The sequence below is a fragment of the Pelodiscus sinensis genome, chromosome 7 (assembly GCF_049634645.1).
Source record: "Pelodiscus sinensis isolate JC-2024 chromosome 7, ASM4963464v1, whole genome shotgun sequence".
NCBI lineage: Eukaryota > Metazoa > Chordata > Testudines > Trionychidae > Pelodiscus > Pelodiscus sinensis.
The window spans coordinates 39,074,331-39,101,666 of record NC_134717.1 but is presented as its reverse complement, the minus strand read 5'-3'; the positions used below and the strand labels follow the sequence as shown (position 1 = coordinate 39,101,666).

The following is a 27,336-nucleotide window of genomic DNA, read 5'->3' as shown; positions in this document are numbered from 1 at the left end:
TACAGAAATACAAATACATATTTATGTGGTATTAAAGGCTTCTAATAGACAGTTCCCTGATACAGGTCTTCAGGTCTAACATAAAGGATCCTGTTTCTAAACTACTTTTTTTTTTTCCTCATCTCACATGCTACCACAGGATGAGGTGGCCATTTAAAGGAACCAGCTGATGCTCTGACGCTAAAGATCAGGTGATAGCTTGAACATCACCTAGTCCTGTTAAGAGCCAGCAAGTATTTCAGCTGCTGATGAGAACTGTAAGATGCAGGGAGGCTTCTACTGGGATAAGGGGACAGAACTCGGTTAGGTGGTTCGTGGACGATAATCCAGCAAGGGGAATGCTAGGGGAAGATTGGAGAAAAGGAAGGTTTACTTTGACTCCTAGGCTGAAGGCTTATGAAGTGCAAAAGCTGTGGGGAGTAGATAAGCCCATTCAAAAGACCCCTGGTAGGGTTACCAGATGATTTTCAAAAAAATACTGGACACACTTGATCTCAGAAGGGGGTGGGGACTGGCTGGGAGGAGAGTGGGGCTGGCTGGGGGAGACTGGGGGAAGGAAACAGCTGGCTGGAAGCAGAGCTGGCTGGGAGAGAGTTGGGGGGCGTGGAGCTGGCCGGGAGGGGGTTGGGAGGAGCGGGGCTGGCCGGGGGAGATCAGGGGAAGGAACTGGTAAGCAGGAAGCAGGGTTGGCCGAGAGAGGATTGGGGGAAGCGGGGTTGGCCGGGTGGGAACTGGCTGGTGGGGAGTGAGGCTGGCCTAGATGGGGGCGGAGCTGGCAGGGGGAAGGAACTGGCTGACAGGAAGTGGGGCTGGCCCAGGCATACGCAGATCCTGGGGTGCTGCACGTCCTGCACACAGTCCTGATGGGGCTCATGGGTGACTGCAGCCCCAGGGATTCCATCCTTCCCCAGCCCGGCCCGCCCCTCTCCCCCGTGTAGTTGCATACTGCCTGGCTGGTAGATATGCTCATGCAGCATGAGTGTGTCTACTAGCCAGACAGCACGCAACTACATACTGATACTCATGATAACAATAAAACTTACTTAATTAGAAAATACCGGACATTTATATGTCTGGTATTTTCTCAATTTGTTTTCTGGACAGAAAGCTCAAATACTGGACTATCCGGTTCAAAACCGGACACCTGGCAATCCCAGATCATGGAGAAAAAGAACCTGACCAAAATTATGAACTTGTGTTAAATAAGTTTTATTTTGAGGAAATAAATGCAAGATCCTGAAGATAAGGACTGAAATTGTGTGATGGGAGAGAGATGCATGGGCTGGTGAGACAGCCTGCTTAACACATGCTTGGAAGATTCTCCCCTTTTGATTATACAAAAATTATTTATTTTTCCAAACAACAAGTCATGTTTTTTCACAGCCTTGCATCTTGTGCCATCATTTCTAGGTGCACAAATTGATCTTACACCCACACGTAGCACAGGTATAAATCAACAGAGAAGAAGTAGAAGGGAGTATCTGGCCCATAGCATAAAAAAAAAAAAAAAAAACAGAATCCAAGGAGACCGATTCCTGTCACCTGCTCTAAAAAAAAAAAATCATAATGTTGGTTCCTATGGAATCATTGACATCAGTGTTAGCATTTACCTTATGTAGATTCCAGGCATTACTATGACCTCAGTTAACTGTCAAAAGCAAGGAAAGTTAACAGTAAAATACAACTAGGGATGTTTGATATTGTTTAATTTAATAATCATGTAACCACACCATATTTTAGCAGTTACACGATTATTAAATGGTCCCCGGGGGTGAGGCCAGCAGCCAGTGCACTCCCAGTCCCACTCCTGGGGAGCCCTTTTGACTCCACACTGCAGCTTCTGTATCAGAGGTAGCAGCATGGGATGACAGGTGGGAGCAGGTCTGTGAGGGGAACTGGTTTAAAAACATCTCCCCATGCAGACTGGCTCCTGTCTGCTGTCCAGTGCTGCTGCCTTTGTGCAGAGGTGGCAGCAGCCCCTGTCTGTGAGGGGCCTGAGCTGCTGAGGCAGTAGCATAGGGGAGGAGAGAGGCATCTCCACAAAACTGATGCTCCTGGGGAGCTGGCTTTTAAACCATCTCTCTCCGAGCACCAGCTCCTGCCTGCCCCTTCCCTGCTGCCTCTGTGGGAGGCAGCAAGAGGGAGGGCAATTGGCTGTGTGGAGCCAGTATGCATAGAAAGCCACCATAAAAGTTGGCTCCCTGTGTGTATCAGCTGCTGTTTCCCTCTCTCCACCCCGTGCTGCTACCTTTACAGAGGCAGTAAAGCAGGGAGTAGGGGAGACAGCCCCTCGGGATCTGATGCTTATGGGGAGAAGCGTGAAAGCCTCCACTCCACAAGGTGGCGGTGGGGGGGGGGAGTGCATGTAGTCGTTTGGATTAACTGATAAGCCCAGGTTTATTGGTTCATCATTTAAATGACTATTCACTAACATCCTTAAATATGACAAAACATTTTCCCTTTGCATTTTGTTTGAACCTTACAACACATATAGCACATGCAAAATGATCTAAAAAATCTGCAGCACATTATTGCTTGAGAAGTCTCTCTAGCATTAACAGTGATAGGATACCTAGAGCCCTGCAAATTCGCAGATAGTAGCACAGATACAGAATCAAATTCTGTATCCGCGCAAGACTCTGATGAGAGCAGGTGTGCAGTTGTGACGAACTGTGGCGTGGTGCGGCCAGGAGGGGCAAGGACAGGGGACTGCTCAGCAGAGCCCTGCAAATCTATGGGTATCCACAGATAATTTTTGTGGATGGTGGCTTGGACGTGGATATACATCCATGCAAGACTAAGGATATTACTCCCCACTACTGGAAAACATTCACAAGTGCTCTGGGTGTCACACTATCTAGAACTGGAAATCACTAGTAAGTCCTCCATGAAGCTGAAAAATAATGCTAAAAAGCAGACGTGTATTGTAATTTGATAATTATTTTGGAAAGAAGAGATACAAGTTTCAACTATGGATTTTTTTTTCAAACAAATTATGGACCTTGACATTAAGGCTGCTTAATGTTCAACAAATTCCTTTTATGCTCATTTGTTGACTTTAAGAAAGCATTCAACTTTGTTAACAGAGAGGTTCTATAGAAGGTTCTGAAGAGGTCCAGTTTTAGCAGCAAGCTGATTCAAATACTGTGGAGTCTTTATAGCACAACTTGTTATACAGTAAGAATGAATGGTGAACTGACAGAGTAGTTTGAAGTGAAAACTGGATCAGACTGGGATCCATACTTAATCCAGTGTTATTTTGTTTATACCTAGAAACCTCTCGATCAACCCCTTAGTAACATTGCTGGAGGCTGTATGACATCAGAGAACATTATTAATTGCTTTGACTTTGCAGACCATATTGTCATGATAGTGCCTATGGAGGAACACAACCAAGAAGCAGCAAATTAACATGTACATGAGAGCCAGTGAATGGGGTTTCAAAATGAGTGAGCAAACTGGTGTGAACACTAAGCAAGCTGACAGCTTCTGCTCCTTGGGGTTCATCATAGCACACAACTCCTCCTAGGAGGGTGACATTGATGAGCAGAAAGACAGTGGAATGGATATATGTCCGAATAAAAACACCTTACATCAGCGGTACCTTTAATCAGTGTCCATAACAGCCAGTACCACATTATATATAATACTTATTGTACCACATTACTTTATGGTTGCAAAAGACATGTATAGACAAAACATCAAGAGCAAAATCTGCCACATTTGAAATTAGGTGCTGTACCCTGAGCGAGACAATGGTACACAGACTATGACATGATGACCTCCTGAAAGTGCCATGTATGACTACGAACATTAAGTGGCACCAACTACAATGGTTTGGCAAGGTAGGTAGAATGACTCCATACAAATTGCCTAAAATTCTTCTCTATGGAAGAGTGCATGCCATAAAGGCCTGGACATCCGGGGACAACCCCTCAGACAAACCCCCGAAAGACTCCTATGGCAACTCAAAACAGATGTGGATGCCCTGGTGTAAACCTGATATTAATCTGCTGAAATTAATAGAGTCACATTGGTATAGAAGTGGTCAGGGAGGGGTCATACCAGTAGTGTGAGTTGTGATGTATACACTGCTGATCCACATATATGGAAGAAATATCATCAAGGCCAGGTCTATACTAGGATCTTAGTCTGAAATTAGCCCTTCCAAGGTCAAATTTGTAAGCGAAGCATCCACACTACCAAGCCAGTTATTCCAGGATAAGGGGACACAGAACTCAAACTCCGTAGTCCTGCTTTACATGAGGAATAACGCTATTCCAAAACTTGTAAGTCAGAAATAATGTTCGAGTGGCTGCTACAGTGCCACTAATTTGAACTTATTGGCTTCCAAAAGGTCTCTTGCAGCTCCCCAGAGTGTTTCATGGGGCTCTGAGTCTGAGGTACTATGTCCACGTTAATGGAGCCTGCCTCAGACCTCATTCGATACTTCCCCTTAGTGAGGACACGCAACTTTGAATTTGTAAAATCAGGTGCCCAGAAGTCAAACTGAGTAAATTCACACTGATCTCCTAGTGTAAACATGGCCCATCTGAGTATTGGTTAGTTATGAATTCACCAGTTTGAATATTCCATCATCAAATATTACAATGTGTAAAATCTTCTGAAACAGTTTGACCTCTGAATCAAAAAGTGTCACTAAGAAACAAGCCAGTAGGAAACATTCTGTGCATTGCAAATTTTGAATGCCATTTTCTAAAGCCTTCTTCTGGAGACAGGAAATAGCTCATCCGTGTCTCAACCTAGTACACATTTAATTAAGCTGCTGTTTGGCTAAAAGGAATGGGAAGTTTGCCACCCAATACAGGACATTATTGGAATACAAATGGAAACTTATAGATGGCAGATTTCCAGTTCTCAGCCTGAGAAATCTGTTGCTATTTTTTTTAACAGTGAGAAAATTAATTCCTTATGTAAGTTTGGATCTCTAAGAAATTTTGAATACCACAGCCATTATGATTAAAAATGCTTTGGCAGTATTTCTGTCATTTTGACTACCTGCTGGAATTCAGCTGCCCACTTTCATTTTGTCTGTCATCTTGCAATGACTGCTGTTGGTGCTCTACACTGGCATCACTCCACCACGGGTCTTTCAGTGTGCTCACTATTTCTATCTCTATTTTTTTCTTCTCCTATATCAAATCCATGACTTGAAAATGACTTTCTGTGGGAGTGCTAATTTTTAAATACCTGCTTTGTCTTTATTTGCAAATTACAAATTCTATCAGATCAGTGGTGGGCAACATGCAGCCCACCGGGGTTCTAGGTGTGGCCCACGAGACATTTTGTTTATCGTTGCCCATGTGCAGATTTGACAGATTCTGCTGGTTTCTGTCCGTCTTGTTTTTCTTCCTACTGGTATCACTAAAGTAACACACATGTAAGGCAAGGTGACATGAAGAGCACTCTTCATCCAATCAAAGCACTGCTATGGTTAAATTGGTATGCTTTGTGAATTCTAGATATGCAAGCTCAGTGAGCAAAACTAGCCTATGCTGGGAGACCATTGTGGTTACAGCAGTCTTTCAGACCACAGAGATGGAGGGCTACTCATGCAGCCCACTCACTAGCATAAATTTCCCACCACTGCATCAGATTATCTTTGCCTGACCAAAAAGAGATGGACAAAAATCTAACTATTTTGTTCACTACATAGCATCAGCATTCTGTTAAGGCAATGAACAAGGTTGATTAAGTTTTATAATTTCACAATGGCATGCTTGCTCCATAAACTTCTGCTGTATTACTATGATTTTCTAACCTGAAGGGGATTTCAGTTTACCAAGACTGCAGTAGAACTATGATTTTTACACATCCGTACTGCTTCCCAGCCTCCACTTCTAAAGGGTACAAATAGGAAAAACAGATCTGTTAAGAAGCCTATGGCTGTCAATGGACATTCATTAGTTTTGAATGAGTGAAGTTTACGTATGTGCGTGTTGCTAGTGTGACAGAAGTATATCTTGAGATAGGTTAACCTATCTCAAAATATATTCAAGAGATTTTGTAAAATTGCTACTACAGATGTTAAAATGCATTTATTTTTGTAAATGAGTATGCACAGACATTTTCAGTGGGTACATGTTTACACACAGGGGAGCGGGAAGGGGAGAGGTGGCTCTGCTGTATCAGAGGCAGCAGTACAGAGGCAGGAGGAGGGGTAAGCAGGAGCTGGCTCATGTGTAGCCCACTTAATTTACACTCAAAGATGCCAGCAGCTATTTTAAAATGCAACCATATCAGCATTCCACTGTTTTGTAATTATGACACGTCTTTCATAGAGGTGCACAGAGAAAGCAGAATAAAGATAGAACAAGCATCACATAAGGCTAAATTTATGCAGTGAGACTGCTTCGATAGAATGACACATTTCTGCAGGTAACCTGAATGATAGTATAACTTAGCAGCAGAGATTTGGTACTGGTTTTCATATTTGAAGAATAGTTCATATTCTGCTGGCTCCTGTTCCTTACTCTTGGCAAACTTCCTGTACCTTCTAGTCAAACATTAAATGTGTACGAGGTTGAGACCCAGATGATGGGTTTGTGGATTGTATTTTCAAATATTCATTAGCTACTGCTTATAAAAACAGCAGTCACAAAAAGTAACACTATGAACAGCATCTCAGAACAAAGCTTTAGAAAATGCAATGCAAAATTTGCAATGCACAGGTTTTCAATTGAATTCTCTGTTATTTGGCCCCTCTGCTGAGTCACATTATTCTGCATCTCTGCTTTGGGGAAGAGTAAAGTTGTATTGATTTCAAGCCAGTAAATGTCTACGTATGTAGCAATTGTCAGTAGATTGGGCACCTGGTGCAAACAGACTTGTATGTCTGTGTCAGCTGCTCCATTTACATTGTATCACCTAATAAAGATTTGAGATTCTTGGACATTTTCTTGGGCCTTTTGCTTCTGGATAAAGAATTTGCAGATGCTGGAATTAGAGTAGTATCCTTGCTGAAACAAACACAAACCAGGATTCCCAGCAATACACTATGGGTCCAGAGAGAGGATTCATTTTCTTGAGGATATTCTTAATTCTACACTTCTTTTCCAAGATATATGGTCTTGTTAGTATTAACTTTACAGTTAAGCAAGGATTTTTCTTTTGAAAGGAGGAATGGGCAACCTTAATATGGACATTTCCTTGCTTTTCAGTGACTGACTTTGCAACCTCAATGAAGTTCTTTTAACAGTTTTTTAAAATGTAATTTCCTTACTTTTTAAAGAAACAAAAATACATTCTACCGTATACAATTTTAACACATTACAAATATCCAAATCACAGCATTAACCTAGGGTTTTAGACCATTACAGTAATACAGTACAGGGTTTTTATTGCTGTTGTTCTTTTTGGTTTTGTTATGGATGATTATTGTGCAACAGGCAGCAAGTATTGAAGGAGGAAGAAGGGAAAATAGAGCAGGCTGCTACTGGCACTGTTCAATAACATTCACATATGAACTGCCAGCACAGACAGTGTGGTTGTGCAAGGTTACTGTTTTCTAGTTAAAGACCATTTGTTTTATATAACAGGCAAGCTCCCAGATGATGACTTAAAGATGGACACTTTGGGAATGGATTTATTTCATAGCCTATACAGGTATCAGAAGGGTAGCCATGTTAGTGTGTTTCTGCAAAACAATGAGGAGTCCTGTGACAGCTTAAAATCTAACAAATTTATTTGGGCATAAGCTTTCATGGGCTGGAAAACACTTGGTCAAATGCATGAAAATTACATGCATCCAACAAAGTGGGTTCCAGCTCATGAGAGCTTATGCCCAAATACATTTGCTAGTCTTTAAGGTGCCACAGGACTGCTCATTGTTTTTACAGTCTATGCAGTTTTCTAACTTAAAAAATTCATTTTTCCTCAATTACACACACAAAAAGATAGTGGGTTTTGTTTCCAAAATAAAAGGTATATTTAGTTATAGCTATATACAAAAGATAAGTAGCTTTTTGAGGTTTTTAATGTGTAAAGGAAAGATTGATCCAGTAACATTAATTTAGTATAATTTACTTATATGCATCCAACATATCTTTACTGGGAAATGGACTCAAAATTCTCATTAATCTTACCCCAGATGGTCTAGTAAATGCATAGAGCATCTAGCTCTGACAGTGATGCTCTTAGCATGTCATATCTAGTGAGTACAGCTCAGTTTGTTGTTCATCAAGAGATATCATGATCCCTGATGTGAGAATAGCAGACTACCAACTGACATTGTGGCTATTTGTTACTGAATATTAAATTACTGTGGGCTGCTTCAACAAGGGACAGAAAATGGTACATCCCACTGCCCAAGAACAGAATGATGTGCCCATTTTAACATCAGGATCACAACAGTGAACATCTACAATAGCTTACAAGCGGAAATAACATGGTATATAGTACAGTGCATAGTGACAGGGTTGTATGCTACCCAAAAGTCAATGAAAGTGTGTGTGTGTGCGCGCGCGCATGCACGCACAGGGATGTTTACAGCCTCTGAGAAGTTTTTACACTGATTGTTCTTACCTTTCTTTTGATGTCAGTGAACTGAGAAAACATTAAAGACCAGTAGAATGATAGCTCGACTATGTAGTAGTAATGAAGCTCAGGTATCAGTGACTGAAAGAAGAAGATTTAAAAAGAGTGAGAAAGTAAGTCACTTTATAATCATGTAAACTGCACAAAAAGAGGGAAAATTGCAGGTAACCTTCGTACGTGGGACAGTTCTGACAGGTGCATGTTTCAAGTACTGACAGCTCTGTGAGATGAAGTCCCTTCCGATCTCTTACTTACACTTCTCCTTTTTTATGTTTAGATAACCTGACAACCGAGTTATACTCTTTTCCTTCCGTGCCAACAAACCAGGCCCTAATTCTTTAGATGCCTAGGGCAGAAAAATTTCTGGTCAGTTTTGAACTCCTGCACTTCTCTTATATGCATCAAAGGAAAGTTTGATTACACAATTGTCTCCTGATGGTTTTCGAATCAGCTGCATCCAAGTTAGAGCACACTAAAAGGTGCAGAGGCACAGTGAATTGGGACAAAATGGCTCTAGTAAACAGACTTACCTCTGTGTGTTGGCATCCAGGAGGACATTAAAATAATGCTTTAATGAAAGTTATCACCATGATGAAAGGTATATCAATCTTTTTAATATAATCTATTTTGAGGTGTCTAAAATGAATCATTCATTTGGAGAAGAGGAAACAATTTGCAGAGATTAAATATATTCAGAATCCTTTGGTCTACAACTCAGAAAAATGAAGGGCCTGTAATCTGCCTGTACCTGCAGCCAAGTAGTGTTTGACACAGATGAGAAGGGCAAAAGTGAAGAGGTGAAAGATATTTTAAAGTCTGGTCGCAGACATAAATTAGAGCAGCTTGGGAGCTATCTTAATTTACACTCAGACAGGCCCATTTCCTCCTCATCACATCACTTATATCAATAACAGGTAGGATTCTGGCAGGGTTTTCTAAATACAAAGAAATAAATGAAAACAAATATTTTAAAAGGAGAAATCCATTGCATTATAGAATGGAAATGATAATCAACACAACACACATAGGGCAGATTTTGCCCTGCACTACAGTAACTATGGCTGCTTTAAACTTGGTGGCTCCCCAAAGATTCCTCCCCATCCCGTACACCTCACCCTCTGTTCAGTGGCGCCACCAAGTTTAGACCAGCTATAGTTACTGCACCGCAGGGAAAAATCTGCCCAACACGTGTAGCATTGATCATCATTTCCATTCTATAATGCAAATGGATTTCTTTTTTTAAAAAAATCTTAATTTTCATTTATTTCTTTGTATTTAGAAAACCCTTGTTAGGTGCCCTGTTGGGCTACGTCTACATTGCGCATTCTTGCGCAAGAAGATATGCAAGTCTCATATCTAATGAGCCGCCATTTTTGCACAAGGGGCTTTTGCGCAAGAAGGAGCAGTCTACACTGCTCCTTCTTGTGCAAAACTCCCCTCTTGCGCAAGAGCGTTCTGCCGCTTATTTTCAGGCAGAATGGCTCTTGCACAAGAGGGGGGTTTTGCGCAGGAAGGAGCCGTCAACTGCTCCTTCTTGTGCAAAAGACCCTTGCGCAAAATGGCAGCTCATTAGGTATGCTAATGAGGTGCAGCAATATTCATCGCCATGCCTCATTTCCATATCTTCTTGTGCAAGAATGCGTAATGTAGACGTAGCCCCAATGTCCTGCTTTTCTGATTGTAAAATACAATACACTTGTTAAAAAGTGCTTAAATTTGCTGATTTTCTGTCATTTAAAAAAACAACTGTGTCAGTCATGTAGATAATGCAAAAACTTAATTATTGCCATCACCAAGTCTGCTTACCATTTTTAGACTCTTTTCAAACTTTTTTTAAAAATTGCGTAGTTTTTAATGTAAGGCTTGTAAAAGTCATCTGGTTGATAACCCTAGAATCCAAAGGCATAGAGAACTGGATTGTAAGCTCTCCTCACTTTGCCCACCAATGAAGGAGCACCCCATAAGTGGAACCATGTAGTTCATCTCTCTGTCCCATTTAGTCCTTATCTGCTCTGTAGACATTGCCAGTAAGGGTATGGATTAGCCTCAGTTTTTTCAACTTTGTACGACTATATGAACTAAAAAGGAATCTGAAATTAAATTTTAAAACCCCAAAGAATTCACAAGAAAAATATGTATTAGAAGAATTTTTAGGATTGTTGTTTGTTCTCTTGATTAGAGTTTCTAAATCCATGAATCAAAATAAATCAAGCCCCACACTATAAGGATGTACCAATTTTCATCTTGTAACAAATGCACAACAAAACCAGAGAACTTGATCATTGCATTGTTAGTTCCCAATCCTTAACTTCAATAGGACTTACAGTGCGTAAAGTAAGGATTTGGGTTTTAGCCCATCAAGTGAATGCAGAATCACCCACTTCTCTCTGTCTATATAAAGTTGTGTTGGATTTCTGGAATGCCATGTTGAATAATTCATGTAAGTCGGCATCATGATTAGAACTTTTATCCTTTTAAAAAACAAATAAACAAAGCCCTTCCTCCTCCCCAAACACTTAGCCTTGATTTGAGCCCAACAGTCTTTTTTCTCTGCCACAATGACTGTTTTTATTTGTGATTTGCTATCAAAACTCATTCTCTGGCACTGAGCCTTCTCTTTGTCTGCAGCTTGTCTATATAGATCTCATATTTAGTTGCTAGTATTGAAAAGGTGCAACATATATTCTCATTAACAAAGTGTGACCTCTTTGTCCTGATCATAAGCTTAGCAAATATTTATTTTCATTAACCAATCACACTGATTTCTTTCTTCAGAAGCAGATTTTCTTCGGTATACAATATACTGTTTACATATACGTCTACACATTTTAGACTTCTCAGATTGTAAACTCTTTTTAAAATTTTGTTTCTCTTAGTCATTGCTACTTATGGGTAGGATCTCTTGTTACAAGGGACATGCTTAATATTTTCATCCCTGTGCAACAAGATTTGGAGTTGCTGAGAGCTGTAAAGAGGAGCAACAAATACCCCAGCAAAGTATGCATATACTGCTTAAGAGAATAACAAACAAACAAATAAAATATTGAGGATGGGAGTGGGATGGGAATACTTATTTTTTAAATACGTTACCAAACTTACATATGGGTTTGCATAATGTCTAGAACAATGGGCCCTGGATCCTTGCTGGAGATTGAGTACTGCTATTATACACGTGAAAATGAAAAACATTTGGGGCTAAAGAGGTGAACATTTCAGAGGCTCTCTGACAATTTGGAATTTCCATGGATAGAAATGCTGAAAAACAAAGTCACAACCACAAGTTACTGTGACTCTTCAAAGCCACATTGTTAGGTGATATCTGTGATGTTTAATACACCATGGCAATGGGTTTATATTTAAAAGAATACAGATGAGGCATAGGAAAAAGGGGTGCTCTGAAATTGGCAGTTAGCTCCAAACATAATTTTGCTCTCACTCAAAACCAGCTGTTAAATACCCAGGGTTCTCAAATTGCGGCTTGATGCTTATTTACATTCTTCTCCAATCTTGTAAGTGTGATACTTTAGTGATGACATAAATGCAAACTGGTATTGTATAAAAATACATATCCATGAAGTTGAACTTTCCCAAATGGCTGCCAAGCCAATGCCAATTCCTAATCACATATGCATGACAACCATTTTCTCTAATGAACTCTCTAATAAACAATATTATTGAAAATGTAATAGCTATTGATTAACTGATGCTTGCCACACCTCTGCATAGTAGGTAAGTATTATTAGTTCTCAGAGAACACCTACATAACAATTCAACACCAATCGCTGGTCCTGGTCAGCTGACTAGAGGTCATGGGGCTTGGGCTGCGGGGCTGTAAAACTGCTGTGTTCAACTTAGGCTGGAATGTGAGCTCTGGACTCACGAGCATAGAGTGTTTTCAAGGGTGGGTTTCCTACACTATGGACACAAGGAGGTATCTCCTATGGCTATGCATACATTTCATGCAGGGTCAGGGGAGATTTCTGACTCAGAGACATGCTGTCATTCTCTCAGTTTCTACTGATGCTCTGATCTCACTAGGTGGGATGGATATTTCTTTCTGTGCATGTTGCTCCTCCATGACTAAGCTAATAGGGGGACCAAAATAGTGTTTGTTTGGTAGGCTTATAAAGCTAATCAATATTTGCATAAAACATCTAGGGTTTGCATAGTAAAAACAACGTCTCACTGAGGTTGTGTATTTCTCTTTCTATAACAGGATGGCTTACCTGATACGGGTATCCATTCCAGCACTGTCTTGTGTTCCAGAGCCAGGGTGTCTTAAAAAACAAAATAAAGGGGCATGTTAGTAGCTGTGAAAAAAAACAATGCAGTCCAAGATGTAAATGGTTAACATTGTTCAGGTAATATATCTTGAGAGCTGCTGCACATTTGTATGTCCTCTCCAGAGAGTCGACATGCATTGAGAGAGAGTGCTAGAAACCTCGAAGTTGTGTGCTCCATATTAGAACAACCCACCTTTTTATAAATGAGTTTGAGTTGTTCATGTAGGATGTGTGAGCACCATGTTCTAGCAAACATCCCATTGTACTTCAGTCATTCTTACTGCTTGTGCATAGTGGTAAAATCTCATATCACATTCTCAGCATCACAGACAATAAATAATACCAAGCTTTTATGCAGCATTTTTCAGGAGTAGCTCCCAAAGTGCTTTACATACACAATCAATATCATTATTCTCATTTTACAGATGGAAAAACTGAGGTACAGGGAGAAGCACTGACTTACCCAGTTATACAACAGATCAGTGGCAGAACTAGGAATAGAAACCAGACCTCCTGACTCTCACTCCAGTACTCTATCCACTAGGACACACTGTCTGATGGCCCTATTGGCCTCAGACTGTCAAAATGTGTAACCAGAACTACTTCAGCACAGGTTGTTGTTCAGTCCAAACCCAGAAAATCGCAGGAAAGGGGAGTATTCCCTCCATTTCCAACCCAATTATCCTGCCTCCCCCACAGAGATCAAATCAAGTCCCTAAATGGCTAGTTTTGGTTATCCTTGTCCTAAAGGATAGAGCTTGCCATCATACCACATATCCTGCTTGTGGTGATCTTCTAAGGTAAAATAAATGCAGAGGGAGAGAAACTCACTGTAGTGTTCAAAATACCAACTGAATTTTCCATTCAAAAAGGCCAATCCAGGAAATCAGAAAGAAGTCACAGGAAGATTTTTGTGGAGATGCATCACTGCTGTTCTTCATTTGATTTCCGGCTATTTGTACAAAGATTTATTTGACTATTTACCCCTCAATTTTTCATGAGAGAGAAGAACAGGGAAGTCTCCTTAAATGTCAGCAATTTTTTTCAGCAAATTTATTCCTTTGTTCAGTTCTGATGGTATTTCAATGTGTTGCAGCACTGACAAAAATAGCAGCCAAGGCCCAAAAAGCGGGGGGGAAGACCAAAGCTGTTGAGAAGGGGAAAAAAAAAAAGTTCTTCCCCTAGGTCTTTTGGCCAGCAGCCATTTTGTGCCGGCAGCCTTGGGGAACCAGGTAAGCATGGGGGCGGGAGGTGGAGGGCTGGGTGTTGAGGGTCCGGGGGGAGGGGGGGGGGAAGAGGGAGGCCAGGCGCTGAGTGTTTGTAGGGTTGCCAGGTGCCCAACATTTTCGCCTCCTGGCCGGGGAAAAATTCAGAGAATAGGAATAGGACATCTCAGGTGTCCAGTATTCTCTGAATTTTTTTTATTGGGCAGGAGTGAAAATACCGGACTGTTGGGGTGAATACCGGACACCTAGCAACCCTATCCTCACTTAAAAGGGTTGTTTAAACTGGTGTCCCAAAGAATTTCACCCTGCCTTTCTGCTTCATTAATACTGATTATGGTATGCCTATGTAGCAAAATATGGGGCAAAAAACAATTAACTTTAAATTTTTTCACTTCACATATCAGAAAGAAAAATGTGCTATCAGTTATACTAGAACCAGTGCCCTCCCAGAACAGCAACTTGGGGAACTAGAGCATATTTACAGATATTGTGGGCACAATAATGTTTAGCATAAAGCCAGGTCCACACTACAGGAGATGGTCAACTTACGGTATGCAAAAAATTGTATCTGGAGTCAACGTACCTTAAACCGAGCTTTGGCATCATCCTCAGAAAAGGAGGTTAATGGGAGAAATGCTCCCATAACTTCCCTTACTCCTTGTGAGGAATAGGAATATCGGTGTGGATGGGGGCATCCTAAGCATTCGATTTAGCGGGTCTTAACTAGAGCTGCTAAATCAAATGCCAGAAAATTGATTGCCAGAGCATTGATCTTCTTGTAAAGAACAGCCTAACTCAAAAACTCAAAGGAGAAATTTCAAGATGGCAACCAAGAGCTCCTGTAAAGGAACTAAATTGGTAGAGCGATTCAATACAACAAAAATGGCAGGTAAGTCAGTCAGAGTTCCTTCTCCAGGAACAACTTTCTCTTGGTTGCAGAAAACCTGATCAGCACCAAATACTCAGCTCTAGATTTCTTACCCACTTATACAACCTCAAGATCATAGACCAGATCTCTCTTTTGTGGTCACTCCCTTTCTGGAATAGCTGCTTCTTTGAGCCCTAAATAGAGCACCTATAAGTACAAGTTGCCGGTGACTTATCGTTTGCTAGGGACAAGGGATCTGCTATGTCTAGGAACAAGTATTTCTTTTAAAAATTCCTATTTGAACATTGATGCTGACTTCACACAGAGTCTTCCCAAGTATTGTGGGCCTAACTCAGGAGCCTGAAACTGCAATCTTAGACTCACTCAGATTAAAAATCTTCCAAACTCCAATAAAGGTATATTAAAATACATTTTAAAACATGGGCTGAAGGTATTGACTTGCTTTTGTCAGAGGAAAAGTACACTAACAAGGGTCATAGGACCAGAAAGAGTCTGGAATCAATACTAATTACATCTGAGCTAGAAATGCAAAACTGTCGGTTTAGTTAGTAGAACAATGTCATTTTTTACTCTGAGACACAGAGGGGAGTGAGAATTTGAAGCTGAGCAGGAGTTTAAAGCTAAGTCACTTGTTACTACAGAATCTCCTGATGAAGAAATGAGTTTATTTACCAGACACTGTATTTGTTTCAACTATCCTAATCTCACCAAGTGAGCAATATACAATGTGTTAGGCACCTTTAAAATAAAGAGCTCCCTTTTAATCCCTTAGTCTCTGGGGATTTCTTTTTTCATGCTAGTTTATTGTATGGACATTTCAACCAACTGGTAACAGCTGCAATTTTTAAAACTGATATACAAAACCTAGCCTTTAAGTAAAAGCAAAACACTGCTTTTACCATTAAAGGCAGCATGCTATAGTAGATAGGACACTGCTGCAGGAGTAGGGAGACCTACCTAGATTCTATTTCTGGCTCTGCCTACTGTCACGCTGACTTGTTGTGTGATTTTGGGCAAGTTACTCCACCTCTTTCCACTCCTGCCTTTTGTTCTACTGTCTTTAGTCCATGAACTCTTTAGGGCGAGCAATGTCAAAGGGTGCATCTACACAGCACCCTTTGCTTGAAATAAGCTACGCAACTTGCATAGCTTATTTTGAGTGTATTTTGAACTCGCTTATTTAGTAATTTGGCGCTGTCGACAGCACCAAATTTTGAAAAAACTTGCTATTTTGAAATGCCCCTTAACCCTCAAGGAACAAGGGTTACCAGGATATCGGAATGAGCTACCTGTTATTTCAAAATCTATTTTGAAATAACGGGTTGCTTCAAAAGACGTGGAATAGCTATTTTGGGATACTTCCACTATACCAAAATAACTTAGCAGTGTAGACATACCCTCAGTGTGTTCAAAAGTGCCTAGCACAATGGGGTCCTGATCTCAATTAGCACCTGAGGCACTATAGTAACAAACAGTAATGCTGATTGATAATAACTGAAAAAAACAATTACTACTTTATTAGCCTATAAAAATCTACTCCCCACAACCTACTTGTAAGGAAATAATTTGTCAAGGTTAATAAAACATTATTGTCAGTGAAAAGATTCCACTGTTGGGTTTTCACAATGGTTTCATCTGGGAAATAATCTCTTCTAATATAGAGTCAATATGCATTTCTCTCCAAATCCACCAACATTTTCAGCCCCTCATGTGTTCTCTCCACCCTCAGAGAGCTCTCCATTTTTCTACTCTTCTCACATTGAAGGCCTTGAATCAGCACAACTTCTTAGTGAACACAGGGGTTTATGTTGAGTAAAATGAAGTTTTCATTTTCTCTCAGATAGCTGAATGAATTGTATTTCACTGGACAGCAGGGACAAGAGATTATGGGTGAAATCCTGGCTAGTCCCACTGAAGCAGAGTCTTGCCATTGACTTCAATGGTTCAAGATTTCACCTCAGGAAAGGAAACAGAATTCAGGCCTTCTGCATAAACCCACACACATTAGGCTGTGATATCAATTTACGATGGTTTTTTTCAACACAAAAGTTGCAAAACTGATCCAGCTAGTTGTATTGTTTTGTATTTATCTATAGAGTCAGCTATTCAGAAAGAATTGTTTTAAAAAACCCCAAAACAAATAAACACAAAATCTTTCCCTTCCTTCCATTTGTTACTAAATGGAATTTTATTGTAATAAAAAAATGCCACAAAGGGCAAGCACACATCCCATTCAATCCATCACACATCCTCTCCCATTGAACACTCAGTATTTATACAATAAAGGTTTAAGACATGATCTAGAAAACAGTAACTTGACTGAGTTGCCAATCTAAATAGACTTGACAAGATTTCCTTTGTGCATAAACAGGAAAGGCTTTCTGGAGGTACTTGTACTTCATGAAGCACAACTTCACTTTGGGTTTTTGTAGCTCTTGTCCCGTGTGAAGCACATTTTTAAATCTGAAATAGCTATCCACAGAGCTTTACACAAAAAAGTGGAAGAGCTCTGTGTCAATTACGGTTGCCAGATGGTTTAATAAAACATACCAAACACCCTCCCCACCTCCCACTCCCCAAAAAAACCACACCAGGATAAAATTCTGTTGTGGAAAAAAAAAGGGAGAGATCAAAGTTGTTAAGCAAAAACCAAAAAAAAAAAAAAAAAGCCCCACAGAACAGAATTGTGAAGCAAAAAAAATTATTTTGTTTTAAAAGGAGGCTGTCCCTTTAAGACGGCCGCCATTTTGGGTGCCATTTTTAAAACCCTGCAGCTCCACCCGGTAAGCACAGGGAAGCCGGGGGTGGGAGCTATTTTTTGGGGGGAGGGGGGGCATGCAGGAGTGGCTTCAGAAGTCGCACTTTTGGGGGGAGGGAGAAGAGCCACAGGTTGGCCACAGCTGGTGTTGAGGGAGGCATCATGTAGCCAACTCCCAGATCTCTGCTGGTCACGTGGGCCAGAGTAGCGTGAGCTCCGCTCCCACCTCAGCCCAGCACTCCCCTAGTGTGGCACCTGGCAAGTGCGCCCTTCTGCCCCCCTTTGCTATGACTCTGCCGTGCACCTCGCTCCTCCGCCCCCACCAGATGCAGCAGGGGAAAATTGTCCCCACCGGGTTTCCGTTCGATGGAAACAGGAAATACTGGACATTTCACATGTCTGGAATTTCCTGTTTTTTTTAACCGGATGTAGCCTGCAAATACCGGACTGTCCGGATGAATACCAGACACCTGGTAACCCTGGTGTCAATAGGCTGCAATTCCTTTACAGATGCTGAACTACTTCATACCCAAGTGTAATGAGGGCACAAACATTTTAGTGAATGGGCCTTTTGGATTAGGACACATGCATCCTTCGAGCAATAGGAGTATCCACTAAAATTAGATTTGTTCAGATGAATTCTTTAGGCCAGCGGTTCCCAGCCACAAGTCCGTGGACCAGTGGTGGACCGCAAGCCCCTGCTTGCTGGGCTGCTGCATTTTGCCAGGCCACACCCTAGCTGCTAATAAGCCCTACCCACTGGGAAACTCTGTTCCCTATAAGGTGCGACCCTACACATGCACTAAAAATTCTCCTCCCATGGTGAGTGGTGCTGCAGGCTGCGCCGTGTGCCATGGCTGGAGCTGGCCTGTGGTTAGGCTGTCCCTATTGGGGCAGCCTCACCATGGCCCTGGTTCCAGCTCTGGCCGCAACCACGCAGCCTGGCTGGTGGAGTTCGGGACCAGGATTGGAGCCTTTATGGCAATGAGCATCCTTGCCTTTATCGATACCGAAGAAGATCAGACTAAAGGCCCCGGGGAGCTGTGTTGGGTGTCTGTGATTTCTGCCCCTTCTCTGGCAAGGCCTGGCTTCCCCTGGGGGGGTCTCCTCTGCCTGCTTTAGCCTGCACCACTTTGTCAATGTCCCGGTCAGAGTTGTGCAGGGGGAGCTTTACTCCCTGACTGAAACCAGCGGGTGTCAGGGAGACTAGTACCACCCGGCTGTTGGGTGGGTGCCATGAGCCTGAGATACGCACGAGCTGAGTGACCCTGCACCTCTAGGCCCCAACTGTTAACGGCCTGAGAAGGAACTCCTGAGCCACCAGAAACATGTGCCCGCCCCGTTGCTTATGCTGCAGACACCGCTGATCTCATGCATGTGTCGGGGTGTTGCCAGTCCCTGCCATTCTGGCCACGGAAGAACGTTTTGCTGAGTGGTGGGAGGGCCATGCAGAGCCCAACACGGTAGCCTTAGAGCAATTGTGACCCGGGCAGCAGTGCTCAACTGGCGGCTGGGATGCAGAGCAGGGCTAGGTTGGGGGGCAGGGCTAGTGCTGGGGGGCTATAGGGGTCGGGCTGGTAGAAGGGTATGGGGGCAGGGTTGGCACTGGGGGCTCTGAGGACAGGGCTAATATTGGAGACTGGGGCTGAGATAGGGGAGGCTCTGGGTGCAGTGGGGCTCGGGAAACAGGAGGCTGGCACTGGGGGTCTGGTACTGGTAGGGGTCTCTCAGGGGTGAGGGGCTCTGAGGGCAGGAGGCTGGCACTGGAGGGGGGTTGGGTGAAGAGAACTGGGAATCAATGGCTGGTGCTGGGGGGTAGTGGAGGGATTGGGGCTTTTGGCAGACTGATACAATTTTATTTGCATACTCATTATTTGTATAAGGAATATGCATATATGCAAATGGAATGTTAACATTCAGCTCAAAATTTGTGAATTGGTTTTCAGGTCTCTGGTATCAAAAAGGTTGCTATTGGCAGGGGCGAATATAGGGCAGGGCGAACGGGGCAGCCGCCCCGGGCCCCGCGCTTCAAAAAGCCCCGCGCATGCGCCGTGGCACCACCGCACATGCGCATGGCGTCACTACACATGCGCCATGGCAAAGGGGGGCCCCACGAAATTATGCTGCCCGGAGCCCCGCAAAACGGTCATCTGCCCCTGGCTATCGGCAACACCGAGTCATAGCACACATTCTCTTAATTTCACTCCAGCTTTGGCAAAAGATGAGCCAAAATCCATGCACAAGGCAATGAGTAGGCCTCAAGCCAAATAAAGTGGACATTAACTAGAACGTTATTCTGGGGCTTAAAGAAGTTGACAACTAGCCTCCTATTATCTTTGATGATCTTCATCACAGAAAGGATTTGCATACATAGATGGACACTATAAATGTTATTAATATTACATTCCCATTTCCAACTTACATGAAGAATTCTAATTAGCTTCTAACTCCAATTCATCATATAGGAGAGTTTACCTGCAATAAATGTATGTTGATTCGCTATTGAAGACTAAGTTTAAAAAATGTTTATGTTGAAATTAAAATAAAAATAGCAACTATATGCAGAAGGAACAAAGATTCCAAAAGTTAATATGTGAAATGCTTAGCCCAAATACAGAGATACACGTTGGTCTGTAAGAGTGCATCTAGGCAGCACCCTGATCTTGGAATAAGCTATGCATTTTGTGCTATATATTTCAAAAGAGCTTATTTCAAAATTAAAGTTTGAAGTAATGTGCTATTTCAAGACATCCCTTAACTTTCATGGAACGAGGATTACAGGAATGCCGGAATAGCATGCTCGTAATTTTGAAATCTATTTTGAAATAACAGTCACGTGTAAAAGATGTGGAATAGCTATTTTGGGATACCTCTGGTATCCTGAAATAGTTCTGCTGTCTAGACATACCCTAAGTGAAGTGGGTTGTGCACACGAAAGCTCATGATACCATCTACATGTTTTGTTAGTCTTTAAAACCAAAGAATAGTCTAGTAGCAGCTTAAAGTTTTTCTTGTTACAGACTAACTCGGCTACCCCTCTGAAAGTTTCTGATGTACATCTTGAGGTTTTAAGAGTAACAGGTAAAGTTCAAACTTCCTCTTCTCTCTGTCAACAAAAATCATTTAATGCAACCAGCTTACAAGGTTCAAATGTCTCAATCTTACTGAACCTCTGTCTCTTCCAGCTGACATACATATTTAATGGTGAGGAACTAATGCATGTCCAATTTGCCAGCCTATTGAAATGGAACCCAGAGGGTTTTTTCCCCCAGTATATGATGTTCAGATGGGAGTCTGAGCTCTTGTGGACATACAAGAGTTTTAATCCTCAGTGTTTTTGAAGCCTTTACTTCTTGCCCTTTTCACTTGTCCTCCTCGCCAATCAACGAAACACATTGGCCTGACATGAGGGTCTGACATGAGGTAGCAGCCAGGGCGTTACCTACCTGCCCCTCAAGAGGGAGTGGAAGCATCAGGCACATAATCCCTGCTCTCCCTAACATGCCTACAGTCACAATCCAAGATCTGATGAGGCTGCCCAGAGGGCATTCTTGTTCAGCCATGTTAGATGCAACCACAATGAAGTAATTAATAAACTAAATTGTCTACTGGGGTGGGCAAATGTGTAGAATATAGTTCAATGAGAGAAGTTATTTGGCAATGAAGAACATTTATTATTGATACATAGAATTAAAGGCTGCCTGTCTTATAGTTGTCTAAATTAAAGCTATTCAAATATCAGCAACCCATTCATTTAGGATAATTCCTACTTTTAGCCAACTCTGAAAAGCAATGACTCCTTTCACATCAAACTCAACTAGATGTAAGAGATACTTCCCCCCCTTTTTTCCCCCACTATTTAAATTATAGGTACAGAGAACATAGTCAAATTTTCCCCCCAAATATTATGACACATTAATAGCATTTATTTAAAGAAACCTTGTTACAGTATTTGCCAAAGCAGAGGTTTGGATTTGATTAAACTTTGAGTACTAAATAAAACAAGTTACATTAGAGAACATACAAGGCCAGATCACAAAGCCTCAAAACTCATCACAAGTTGATAACGTAAAATATGAATAGTTTCTGCACCACAGGAAATGACCCAGAACAGAACATTTGCACCCTTCTGAGCCACACAACCTTCAAAAGGCCATGGTTACAGGCAGCCAGTCCTAAATAGAAACAAATGCCCTCAAGCAGCCTTTGCTCTCCAGCTCTGTGGACTGACTTGGAAAATATCTGTTCCTCAATTCATTGCTAAGAAAGTGGCTGGATCAAGAGGTCTTTTGTTTTCCTTGCTTTAGAAGCTCAGGCCTTTGAAACTTGGAGAGCTATTATGTCAGCCACCCCATTAAGAAGAGGTAAAAAACATCTAGATGGCAGAATAATTACCCTCACTGAATCACACAGCACAGTGCCAAAGAGGAATCCACTAAGTGGTGCTGTTCAGCACAGTGTGTATTTTGCTGCACTATGCTGAGTTTCATTACAAAAGAGGCAATTTTGGCAAAATTCATGGCAAAAGAGGATTGCTCATTTCAGCTGAATTTCATCTCTGGGTAACCCGTAGAAAACCCAGCAGCTTCAACAACTAAGTGGGCAAGAAGGATGATCAACGAGTGGCAAATCTCCTCTGTCCAGTGGCTGTGGAATTCCTGCTTTGGCATTCCACAGTTTCCCTTCCTCCTTTAATCCTCTTTTGCCATGTAATGCAAAAGCCAACATAGTGCAGCAAAATACACACTGCGCTATACAAATAGAAAACCAACTTCTTGCGTGCCACATATGATCAGCTGCCCTGCCACAGAACATCTATAAAATGTGTACAAGGCTGGTTGTAACATTTCTGCTGATTTGGTAAAATATGTCTAATAATCTATCAGTTTCCACTAAGCATTCCTGGAGGAAATTTTGGATCAGGGACAAAGCAAGACTCTCGGTACGGCATGGTTAAGACATGATGTGGGTGGCCCAGGTTCAAGTCTTTGGCTGGAAATGATTTGGGATGAAAAACTCTGCTTTGAAGCAAGCAAAGCAGGAACTTCAACCTTGGTCTCCCACATTCCAGGCCTATGCCATAACCACCAAGTTATTGAGTGAGTCTGATACCCAATAAAAACAGATTTGTTATCCTCCAGTCAACTCTAACTGGGTGGGTTTGGAATGGGATGAGAAGGATATAAGAAAGTGAGAAAAAAAAATCAGACATTTTACTATGGTCACCCTTCTTTTATCTTCTCTCCTTTTAAAGATCTCTCACCTGTTTTCCCTCCATACTCTAGTGCTAGCAGTAGAGGCCTCGTTCAGACTCCCACTGATTTACAGGTGCAGTTTCCCATTGAGTCCCTCTTTGTGGGCACCCACTATAGGCTTCTAGCTCTTTAGTCATCACCTCTCTGCAGCAGAGACTAGCATCTCTCCCCCTCCTGACTGAACTTCTAGGCTATGCAGATCCCTGACTACTTGTCCCTAACAAGTCTGACTGCCTGAGCTGGCCAATATTTTTGTTTTGATTTCTTTTTGAAAGGTACAAAAACATAGTTGCCAACAGTTCCCAATTACCACACATCTCTTTATAAACAAACACATTTATTCTTAAGGTGAAACCATTACTGAGAAAACATTCAGAAACAATAAAAGGGCCTGTATGCATGCTTATTGCTCATCTGTAGTCACTCATCATTCTTATAGAGTCTCAATTTGGGTTGCTAGGTGTCCAGTATTCACCTGGATAGTCTGGTATTTTCTCCTCCTGTCCAGGAAAAAAAATTCAGAGAATACAGGACACCTGAGATGTCTGGTATTTTCTGAACTTTCCCCTGGCCAGGAGGCGAAAATGCTGGGCACCTGGCAACCCTACAAACACTCAGTGCCCAGTGCTTCCCCTGGGTCTTAGTGCTCAACTGCTCCCCATATCCCATCCCTGCACTCACTCTTAAAGGGGACATGCTGTTTTAAGTCCTTGGAATCCTTTTTTTTCCCTCAACAACTTTGGTCTCCCTCCCTTCCCCCCCCCCCCCCCCCCCATCAACAGAATTTTTTCCCAGTGTTTTTTTTTTGGGGGGGTGGGGGGAGTCTTTGGTATTTTTGTTTCAACCATCTATCAACCCTAGTCTCAATAGGTCAAGTCCGTCCAAAACTTCCCAGGAAGGCTTGGGGACTGCCTAGGACAGAATACCCTGTATGTTTGTTGTATCAGAAAACAGACACTGAGTCAGTTTTTTCTTTGTTGGTCAGTTTGTGGAGGAGCTAGTCCAGTGTTTCTTAAACTGTGTTCCGTGGCACACGAGTGTGCCGCGAGGCAGCTGGAGGTGTGCTGCGGAGAACAGAATTCAAAATGGCCACCCTTAAAGGGGTAGGTGACTTTTTTTTTGCTCAACAAAAATCTTTGGTGTTCCTCATAAAAAAATATTGTTTGGTGTTCCTCTGTCTTAAAAAGTTTAAGAAACACTGAGCTAGTCTGAACATCCCCAGAGGTTGGTACCTCTGAGTGAATTTAATTGCCTCCCAAACTTCTTAGTTCCTGGAGGGTTGTGATCACCTTTCTTTAGGGAAGTACATATAATTCCTGGCCCACAAACTTAACATAGTAACAGCTCCCAAAGATATTACAAGGAATTGCCATCTCTGTCACCCAGAGACAAGGTCCAAGAGGGAGCACCAGCTTCCGATATCCATACACATACTGAATAATACATCCCTCCCTGAATAGTGCTACTGACTTCAGTGGGACTAGTTGTGGAGTAAGGCCTGACTCACTAATAATAGTGTTGGCAGAATCTGGCCCTAAGTTATCTAACTGAAAACAGACCAAGAGCATAACAAAAACTGGAAGGCAGGGAATGGCAAAGCTGAGACAAAAACAGCTTTAAAGCTTTAAGTGTAACACTCAATGTTTGGAATCAATTTTTGCTGGACTTAAAGTGTAAGTTCTGCTAGCTGTTTGGGGGGATTTTTGCCTTAAATGGCATAACAGCACAAATGAAACTTAAGCTTTACCCCACCTTTAGCATAGTGCCTAGTCAGTGTGTTATGCATGAATGACAATGAAGGATGATAAACAGCTGTTTCATTTATTAAAGGAACAATCTCTCTCTTTTTCTCTGCTTACATAAAAATCTGACTAAAGCTTAAATCTCTTTCTCTCTCTAAATCCATTAGTTAAAGGAATTTTATTTTAAAGAACTCCTGAAAACTTCTGAGACCGGGCACTGATGGAGAATTTTAAAACTCTGCAGGAGAAATAATACCCGTATTTTCCGGCGTATAAGACGACTTTTGATGTTAAAAAACATCCCCCCAAGATTGGGGGGTCGTCTTATACGCCGGTATGCGGCTTTGCAAAGCCTTGGGGGAAGCCGGCGGAGGGGCATCCCAGGCGCGCCTGAGCCGGGGCGTCCTCAGAGGCTTTGCTCCCAGTGTCCCTGGTCTGCTGGAGATGGTCCCCAGCAGACCAGAGGCACCGGGAGCAAAGCCGAAGCGGCAGTGGGGTGCCGCGCTTCTGAGGCTTTGCTCTGGCAAAGCCTGAGAGGTGCGGGACCCTGCCGCTGCTGCGGCTTTGCTCCCGGTGCCTCTGGTCTGCTGGGGACTGTCTCCAGCAGACCAGGGACACCGGGAGCAAAGGAGGCGGAGGGGCGCTGGGGTATAAGACGAAACCCTATCTTTTAACTAAAAAATTAGGGGGTTGTCTTATACGCCCAGTCGCCTTATATGCTGGAAAATACGGTATAAGAAGTCTGCACATTAGCTAGAAGCCTCGGCTGTTTTGCATGCATTGTTCGATATATTTATCTTCAGAAAGAGACTAATTGTGCCCTGGTTTCCAAAAGCTCCAAAGCAATAAAATCTGTACACATCACTCAAAGTATTGCTAACACATAGTATGTAAAAGAAAGGTCAATTTTGATAGTAGAGGAAAAATTGTAGTACAGTACAAAATTTATTTCACCTCACATTTGTGCTTTATTCCTTAAGCACTAAGTGGTTTAAGTCTTAAAAGAGGTAGGGCTGACTGATTGTCTTGCAGATGAACACCACTTTTGGAGGTTTTTTTAAAAAAAATAAAGACAGAGTTATGTTGCAGTTAATCATACAGTGAACCAAGTACAACAGAGAAGTATTCTTCTGTCTTTCTGTACCCACAAAATCCAGAATATATTAACAAACATATTCTCAAAGCTAGACATGCATATTTACTCGGGCCCGTACATTTTCGTACAAATGTTTGATGTGCGCATGCAGCTATATGCTTTCACACATCCACACTGTGACTTAAGCAACTAACTAGCCATGCACATGTACATCAGATCTTTTGAGTATATAAACTGGTCCCATGCAAATTTATGCAAACAAGTTTGGGTGTATAACTTTGAAAATCCATCCCTCAGTTATTTACGGTATGGACCAAATTATGTGCTTCAGCTTTCATTTTTGTGTACCCGCTTTTGCTTGGACAACTGTTTTCTTGTTTCCTCTCCTAAAACCTCATTCACATAGCTGGGCCCTATCAAATTCACAATCTATTTTGGTCAATTTCAATCATAGGATTTTAAAAATCACAAATTTCAGCTATTTAAATTTGAAATTTCATGCTCTTGTAACTGTAGGGTTCCAACCCAAAAAGGGAGGAGTTGCAAGATTATTGTAGGGGAGGTTGTGGTGCTGCTACCTTTACTTCTGCAGTGCTTCCTTCAGAGCTTGGTAGCTGGAAAGCGACAGCTGCTGGCTAAGAGCCCATCTCTGAAAACTGTGCTGGACCACCAGTAGCATAGAAGTATAGTATGGTATGGTATGGTGTTGCCACTCTGACGTGTGTTCTGCCACCTGCAGAGCTCAGCTCTCAGGCAGTGGCCAGTGTTCTCCAGCCGCCCAGCTCTGAAGGCAGCAGCACAGAAGTAAGATGGCATGGTATGGTATTGCCACACTTCCTTGTTTGCTGCTACGGGGTGGGATGCTGCCTTCAGAGCTGGGCCTCCAGCCAACAGACACGGCTCCCCAGCTTCCTAGCACTGCAGGCAGCACAGAAGTAAGGGTGGTAATACTGTAACATCCCTAGAATAATCTTGTGACCCACCCTACGGTACCCCTAGTTTGAGAAATGCTGGTCTCCCCGATATAATTTGTGTAATGTAGGGTAAAAGGACACAAATGACTATATTTCATGCAGGGGAAACCAGATTTCACAGTCCAGGACTATGAATTTGGTAGGGCTCTACCTTTACGTATGTAAGTGCACCATCCTGGCACAGCATGGAAACCAAATACATAACCAGGACATACAAATATTGATCTTGTAAGCACAAACAGGGTCATGCCCTCTTCTGTAAGCACAGATATCTACATCAAAGTGGACGTGCAAACATTAATGCATATCCAAGACTGGCTGAAGTTTGACCCTGTGTGCTCCACAGATGTGAAACAAACAGCATTTCAAAGACAGATTTACGTTTTAAGTCATCAAAGACAGTCGTGCCCTGTCAGTGTGTGAAAACAGATCACTACTGAATGGCTGAGCCACACACCTACACACACAAAGAATCTCTAAAAACTCTGAATTGAAAGAAATCTTTGCTAGACATTCAGTTAGATAACTGCAATCCTCAGGCTTGGCCAGATGCTTGA

The 27,336-nt window shown here is 42.2% G+C and overlaps 1 protein-coding gene across 1 annotated transcript in view; it reads right to left on the bottom strand.

The window, feature by feature from the left end:
- The window catches only part of CERS6 (ceramide synthase 6), a 261,049-nt gene that overhangs the window by 44,570 nt on the left and 189,143 nt on the right, over nucleotides 1–27,336 (bottom strand). The window contains exons 5-6 of the mRNA XM_006135774.4: nucleotides 12,783–12,833; nucleotides 8,545–8,637 (exon numbers count right to left, since the gene is read on the bottom strand). Coding sequence (XP_006135836.1) covers nucleotides 8,545–8,637; nucleotides 12,783–12,833 — 144 coding nt within the window. The remainder of the gene's footprint in view (nucleotides 1–8,544; nucleotides 8,638–12,782; nucleotides 12,834–27,336) is intronic.